Genomic DNA, 7,923 nt, shown 5'->3' with positions numbered 1-7,923 from the left:
TCCATTCATCCTATCTTGGGAAATTTTGTTGGATTCGGGACGATGTATAGTTTTTTTATAATCTTAATTTTTCATAATTTTTGCTATTATACTACATTAAAAGACATCAATTGTCAGATTAATGCATTAGAAACCACAAAAAATACAAGTGGGAGGATCTTTAGTAGATGGAGGGACTAAAATCTATTATGATCTTGTAGCTAAAGCTTAGGTGCCACAATTGTTAGTTGGCACTGATGCAATGAATGTCATCATGATACAAACATCAATACCAGCAATTAAAGAAGCGTGTTGGTTTGCATGCAAAAGCAAATGTTTCATATAAAACATAACGCAGGAAGTATTATTTTATAATTACGATATATATTAATTAATTATTATCGGGGATATTTATACACCCTTGATCACCAGATAAACAGTCTACAAGTTAAACTTACACAGTACTCAGGAATATGACACTATAGAATAACCACTCAGGAATCTGGGCGATTTTGTTGGATAAACGGTCTACAAATGATATAGCATGAATCTGATGAATTACTTAAAACATGACACAACTTTAACTAGCAAACCACTCTCGCTTTACTACGATCAACAAGCTTTTTCCAGTACTTGGTTATGTCCTTCTGAATCTCTACCACATCTTTTTTGATAACAGCCTTATTCCCTTGTGTTTCATCCTTGTCAAGGGTGACATGAGCAGACTTGCTAGAAACTGGGACTGGGTCAGCATGCATCTCATCTAAGACTTTCTGGATGTTGGAAACAAGTCTATCAGCAAGACTCCTGCTAAAATCCTCCCTTACCACCACGCGCAACACTGCGACGTGCTCAGCATCCGCCGGCATTGTGTAAGCTGGGACAATCCACCCAAAACGCCTTAAATTCTCTGCTATGTCAAAAACAGTGTAGTTGCTGCTGCTATCTTTTAGTGAAAATGCCACGACTGGGACTCCAACATCCTTGGATACGATATTGAATCTCCCCGTCTTTTCTATCTCTTCTTTCAACATCTTGGCCGTGTCTCTGCAATTCTCCATCACATTCTTATACCCCTGCAAAAGCAATACTATGTTTGTATAAGATATCTGCTGTATTAGTTTATCAACCAGAGGAAGAGAACAAAGAGCTAGCAGATTCACCTCAAAGCCAAGCCGTATCAACTGATAGTACTGAGCAATAATCTGACTTGAACCTGCAAAAGGTAGAAGACTAATAAGGCTCAATTTACAAACCAACTGATAAACTTAGAAATTAAAGTTCGAAGATTTTTTAAGGTTCCCTTTGTTGGAATGATAAATCTTCTCAAGGGGAAATGATTTTCCAGGAAAAACATTTTCCAACTGAAAACACAATTGTAGATTAGTTTTCCTATGATTGCTTCAAAGTTCAAACAACAACTTGGCGAGAGCCTTTATTGAGATTAATGCTCAATCTAGGTTCAAACAAGCTTGTAGCCGCATGGCTACATCCATTGACAAAGCGCTGTGTATTGGTTATTCTAAAAAACCATAGATAGTTGGAAGTGAAATAAGCAAATCCTACTCAGGATTATAATCATGGAAAAGTTTGGCAATAGTTACATAAATTTGTAGATCACTGATAGTCTGATACCTACCTGCCTTGCCTGCCCTTTTAATCAGAATTAGCTAGATACTGATATAGGTATGAGGTTCACTAATTGGACTTACAGGCATTTCAACAGATTTGCATTCAATTAATCAGTTGCATCAACATAAGGTGAAAGAAAATAATACAACTCCTCTTCATTGCAAAGGAATACACACTGTACTTTTGAGGTTTCTTAGGAAAATATTTCCCCTGTTTCTGTTGAGTAAAGTTGGCCATGGAAAGAATGGTGATGTACACCGAAAAAATTATAAACCCTTTACCAAGTCAAAATGCACATTCGAACTATTTTGGACTGAAACATTTAAGATTTAACTACATCCAAACTTCAGAAGAATCAAATCCCATGCAGTTTGAATCATGAACCATAAGTTCAATTGTAATCAAATCTACTCCAAATCATAAATGCACTTTTTTTTTTTCTCAAAAACAAGATAATATTAGGAATTTCTGAAATAAGAAAGATATGATTAATATGTTTAGACTTTAGACATTAAAAGATATGATTCGTAATATTCACTCTTCAAAACTACAAGGAAGTGTTTCTCATCAGTGGCTTTCCCATTTAGGGAGCTCAAAACAGTGAATTTCACTAGTCAAACCCAATTTTGTGGTAATAACATCTGTAAGTTGCGAGATGATCTTTTCTTTTAGATATTACGGGAGAGAAAGCAGTAAATCCCATACCTTTGGAGAAGTTGAGTGTGAAAGTAGGCTGATCTGTTCCAAGGTAATTGATGTGGAAAATAAGATCTTCTGGCAAATCATCTTTGCTCCTCCAGACAACCCAGCCGATTCCAGCATAAACAAGACCGTATTTGTGACCACTAACATTTATACTCTTAACCAATGGCAACCGAAAGTCCCACTCAATATCCGGATAGATAAAGGGAGCGATGAATCCACCACTAGCAGCATCAACATGAATGGGTGTGTCCCATCCAGTCTCCTTATTCTTTTTGGTCAGAAGTTCGTTAAGGAGCTTTACGTCCTCAAACTCTCCTGTCAAGGTTGAACCTAGAATAGCTGCCACACAGATGGTATTCTCATCCACCATATCCACAGCTTTCTCTGGATCCATCACATAATATCCTTCTTTCAATTTCACCTCCTTCAGCTCTACCTCAAAGTATCGAGCAAACTTTTCCCAACAAACCTGCACATTTTGCATACTCTCGAAAAACTTAGTTACCTCAAATTTCCATTAGATTGGAGGATCAACTACTTAGAAGAGCATATTTAGAAGAAAGGAGGAAAAAACTATAAAAACTCACCTGCACATTTGCTCCGGTGACTATATTAGGCTTATCACACGGTTTTCCTTCTGCTCTTCGCTTTTGCTGCCATTTTCTTTTGAATGCTAAACCCGCCAACATGATTGCCTCTGACGACCCTACCGTGCCTACACCAACTGCTGTTTCTTCTTCGCCAATAGGAGCATTAAACAGGTGTGCAATTATATTTACACATCGATTCTGTACAGCAAGCAGATCCTCATTAAGAGCATATACACTCATTTCTTTCTTATCTTCCAATACTTCCATGAAAAGAAAACATACACAATCCACCATTTTGTCTTCCTTATCTATGGTAGTTGGCATCAGGGTATGGAACTTGTATGGATCCTTATAAAATAAGATTATATGCAAATCTTCTGAAATCATTCTTCTTATTCTTAATCTAAACTATTTACAAGCAAGACTTGTTTGTTGACGTGTGCTGTGTGGGTGCGTGGTGGCTCTTTCTTAAACTATTTATAGAATAAGAAGGTGCCAACAATGTTTTTTTCCCATAGTTAATACAATTTCATCACCAAATATGATACTTATAGCATAGTCTTTGAAGTGAGGGAGCAATACTACGGAAGAAAAAAGACACAACACCAAGTTTGCACAAACATAGCATTTTGAACTGAAGAAATATCTTCCATGGACAATATTTTCTAAGAGAAAATGCAAAGAAAGATTAGCTTTCCTTTGTTAGATTACTTGGTAAAAGATTTAGATAGAACATAGAAAATTAAAATGGAGGGGAGGGGATGGAAGAAAGGAGATTACGTGGAAATAGGGAAAAAAGAGTGACATATTCTTTCCTTATGCTCTTGAGAAAACTATCTTTATTCTCGGGAAACAATGAGAAAGCAGAGAAAAATGGGAAAACTACTTTCCTCGAAAACATAGTAAGAGAGGTACCTAACCAGATACACCATCCATTTCAATTTCTGATTTATTGCATTTGGTACCATTAACTATGTTACACATACTCTTCAATCTTCATTTCACCTCTATGTTGGTCCTCAATGCTTCGACATGGTTATGTACAATTTGACACTCCATTTGGGCCAAAATCAAGGATAACTTAAATAAAATAACCTGAGTTTAATACTTGGTCATGTACCCATGTCTGAGTCTCCCAATTAACATATTTCATGCATATAATACATTATTTTTGTATGACATAGAAGATGAGACTGGAAATACAAAAGTAAAGAGATGAGAATGGATGACCTGAAGTTCAGTGGTGACAGGGTACTCATCCATGTCAACATAATTTTTGTTAATAGAAGCCATAATTAGCTGATCACATTCGGGCTCCATCCAAGTAGTCACAAATGATGCCAGATTCAACCTTGGATTCCCATCTAACATCAGCTCATCGTTTATTATCTGGTAAGCAGCATCCTTTGGTATTGATTTCTCGGGCATTTTAAACCTTCATCAAAAGAGGACAATCTAACAATTTAGCTGAACATTCTTTTATGCATCTTATCATTTATAGAACTAACTTTTGCTAAACTTCTTACACCTCTTATGACTTGTCACACTTAGCTAAACTATTTAACTTACTGTCGTTGCGACTAAAACTTAACCTTTCCAAATAAGTCCAAGTAAGTTAAATATTACACTACATTAATTTTTGCAACATTTTCCTCGCCTCTTTACTTATTTTTACTAAACTTATTACTAAAGAACATATCTTGTTTTTCTGAAACTTATTTTAGGTCGCTCAACTCTTTTAATTTGTTGTGTGTATGTGAGACAAAGAACAACATAGCCTCAGCCTTCAAAGACATGGTCAAGGGTCTTGAACGCCTCTAAATTTCCAAGGACCACCCTTCACAAAACATATACTCTAACAAATTTCAGCATAAATCCTCACCAATATTATACTTTTCTTTATGTTAACTTGTATGTCATAATTAAATACAGTTAAGCATTAAATCTGACTAATACATTCAACAAAAAAAACAAGACTCCAAAATCTTGTTAGATTTATTTCAGTATCTTTTTCCTCAAAATGGTGAGAAGTGTTGAAGAAATATGCCATTAAAAATAAAGATTAATTTGCTGAAACATTAGATTATTCGTTACATAGATATTTTCTAAATACACATATTTTGTACTTTTGTACTATCCACTCAATCTCAATTGATTATCATTGGTGATTTACACACATAAGGAAAAAAAACTATAATTTGATCTTACTAGATTTGTTTCAACATATATTTCCGAATATCAACTGTTTGTGAATTCTACTTGTCCGAAATCAAAGATATTGATGGTTGAAGTTTTACATTTAACAAACGTGAGAGTCAATTTAGGTAGATTAAAAAGAACCATAGTACATGACTGGTGTGCATTATATAGGATTATAGACACACCTAAAAAACTGTTTTAGAGTTACTAACATTAGCTGAAAATAAGCAATTCAAGGAACACGGCCCACTGACTAACCCCTTCAACCAATTTACGTGTTCTAAAACATTACTACCAAACTTCAATAAACTGACATACCTGATAGAAAATTAAACTATTCCTGGGACTCCAACCATCAGCTTAAGCTTTTGGTTGAGTTGGTCCTTTGACATGGTATCAAGAGCCAGTGTGACATAAAGGTCACGGGTTCAAATCTCATCCATCCCCTCCTTTCTCAGTGGAATATTTAGCATCAGGTATGAGGGCACCCTGTGCTGCATCCACACTTCAAGCCCAATGGGCTCTCGCATGAGGGAGCGTGATAGAGAATTAAACTATTCCTAGGACTCCAACCATCAGCTTAGCTTTTGGTTGAGTTGGTCCTTTGACATGGTATCAAGAGCCAGTGTGACATAAAGGTCACGGGTTCGAATCTCATCACCCCCTCATCGCTAAGTGGAATATTTAGCGCCAGGTATAAGGGAGACCTGTGATGCATCCACACTTCAAACCCAAAGGGCTCTTGCGTGAGGGGGCGTGATAGAGTATAAATCTATTTCTGGGGCATCAACCATCAGCTTAAGCTGATGGTTGAGTTGGTCCTTTGACAATACCAATTGATAAACAATTAAAAAGCAAATGAAACTAATAGCTCAGTGTTCATCTATGAGATGGACATATTATGTACATATTAAGTTGATATTACAAAATTTTGATTATAAAAAAAGTCACTTGATATTACAAGATCTGTTCCGATAGTTCTCCTCACTGATACAACTATTTTTGAAGTCTATTTAAACAAAAAGAGCTGCAAAATAAAGGTAATAGACATAAATCACTAGTAAGAGGTAAAGTGGTGATCTGTGAAACTGTGATCGGGTAAAGAGATATAAAAAATGTCAAAAAGAAAAAGAAAAAGAAAGAACATGCCTGGGAAGTGCAGTGCGTACATAGCGAGAAGCAAATGTGCAAGACAAGTTTTGGGTGGAGGCATCTGCACTTGTCTCACTTAACACCATTTTCGGTTCTTTAGAGTTGTTATTGATGAAAAATGAAAACTTAGACTCTGCAAATATCTATACTTATATTATTGATGAAAGAAACGAGCATTACTCCTATATTAACTGTAGTATACTTGTATCTTTAAATTTGAATGAAACGAGTGGCTACAATCGATTGAGCCGACAAGAATTAAAGATGGTGATGGGGGTTTGCGCGGATTGATTGGTTTTTGGGAAAAAGCACGCGGAAACTGTTGCGTGGCACGTAGTGGGGTAGACAGTTGATATTTAGTTTGGCTGTTCCAATCATTTCCAATGTCGACGTAAAGTAAATTGGACACGCGGGCTGTCCAGATGGGTTAGCCTATCTGAAAAAGGTTTATTTAACTATCATCATATAAAATTTGTACTAAGGATGTCTTGGCGTAATGATTAAGGATTATTCTACATAATTTCGATTATTATTTAATATTACAAATTTATAACTAAATTAATAGAGTAAGACAAAATCAAATGCAAAGCTGATAAACACGTTAATCAGAACCTTTGCCACAATTTCATTGATTGTGTTTTAATTTTAGTTAAGAAAAACAAAAAAAAAAATCTTTTTTCTTTTTCTCTCTTTTCCACATTTCCCCCCATTAGTCTACTGAACCTTTCCTCCTCCCCCACCCATACCTACCTGGAAAACCCCTCCCTTTAGTTTCGTATCCACCAAAAGCACCACCACCACCATTTAAACCCCTAAAACTTACTACTCTCCATTCTTCATCCTCGTATTCAACGTCATCTTGCAACTCTCTTTCTTTTCATCCTGAATAAAGATGAAACCACGAGGAGGCATAATACTTCACTTAAGGAAAAAAATCTATCAACCATCATCAACACCTCAATTCATGCGCAACTCCAACAAAAATCTCTCCAGCATGTTTTAGCGCAACACTTTAGTCAACACGCCTCTATACCTTGAACATGATTTTGTAGCTTAAGTATAAATAGGTTTTTGCGCTTTGCAGCATGGAGCCCCGCCCCCGCCAACGCCCTCCCTCTCGCTCTTTCCCCCAAAATCCCCCTTTTTCTCTTATTTCTCAATCTTTCTAACAAAACTCTAATTGTAGCCGTGTTTTTTATTTCGCCTACGCGAGGTGAGCACATATTTGACTATTTCATTGTAAGGATTTTGTATTGAAAATGTTATGAAGTCGCCCACAAGTCTTTAAAGGAAGACTGATAAATCTAATTGGATATTGAGAAATCGTAAGAGCGAATCACGGACTTACCCAATGTAGATTTTTTCGTCCTGACTCCATATCACGGACTTACCCAATGTAGATTTTCCCATCCTGACTCCATAGATCGTGAATGAGCCAAAGATTGATCTATGTCGGTTCATTCATTATACAAACAAAAGAATAATTTTTGGGTGACATGTTATTATGCAATCAAATTACTATGTTCCTAACAAGTTTGTTCAATTATATCTAATTAGGCGTTAGAACAGTTATGTCTTTGATTAGAAAAAATAACATGTGAGATGATGAAAGCATAACAAGATAATTATGCAACATGCTATATGAAAATAAATAAAAAGAGAAAAA

The 7,923-nt window shown here is 35.9% G+C and overlaps 1 protein-coding gene across 1 annotated transcript; it reads right to left on the bottom strand.

Annotated features, from left to right (window-relative positions):
* Positions 1-343: 343 nt before the first annotated feature.
* LOC104901386 (glutamate decarboxylase) lies at positions 344-6,413 on the bottom strand. Its single transcript, XM_010688952.4, has 6 exons — positions 6,255-6,413; positions 4,137-4,341; positions 2,904-3,104; positions 2,317-2,785; positions 1,143-1,195; positions 344-1,055 (listed from the first exon to the last, which is right to left on the bottom strand). Exons 1-6 carry the CDS (start codon positions 6,341-6,343, stop codon positions 564-566), a joined length of 1,509 nt encoding a protein of 502 aa, XP_010687254.1. The 5' UTR covers positions 6,344-6,413; the 3' UTR covers positions 344-563.
* Between the last annotated feature and the right edge of the window lie 1,510 nt (positions 6,414-7,923).

This window comes from Beta vulgaris, chromosome 8 (genome assembly GCF_026745355.1).
Source record: "Beta vulgaris subsp. vulgaris cultivar EL10 chromosome 8, EL10.2, whole genome shotgun sequence".
Classification (NCBI taxonomy): domain Eukaryota; kingdom Viridiplantae; phylum Streptophyta; class Magnoliopsida; order Caryophyllales; family Amaranthaceae; genus Beta; species Beta vulgaris.
This window is presented reverse-complemented; position numbering and strand designations above follow the sequence as displayed.

Excerpts from the sequence above, each read along its gene's own strand:
- LOC104901386 (XM_010688952.4), bottom strand. The coding sequence starts at position 6,343 with ATGGTGTTAAGTGAGACAAGTGCAGATGCCTCCACCCAAAACTTGTCT. Across the intron at positions 4,342-6,254 it reads GTACGCACTGCACTTCCCAG|GTTTAAAATGCCCGAGAAAT; the intron begins GCATGTTCTTTC and ends CTTTTGATGAAG. Across the intron at positions 3,105-4,136 it reads CTGTCACCACTGAACTTCAG|AATCGATGTGTAAATATAAT; the intron begins GTCATCCATTCT and ends CTTGCTGTACAG.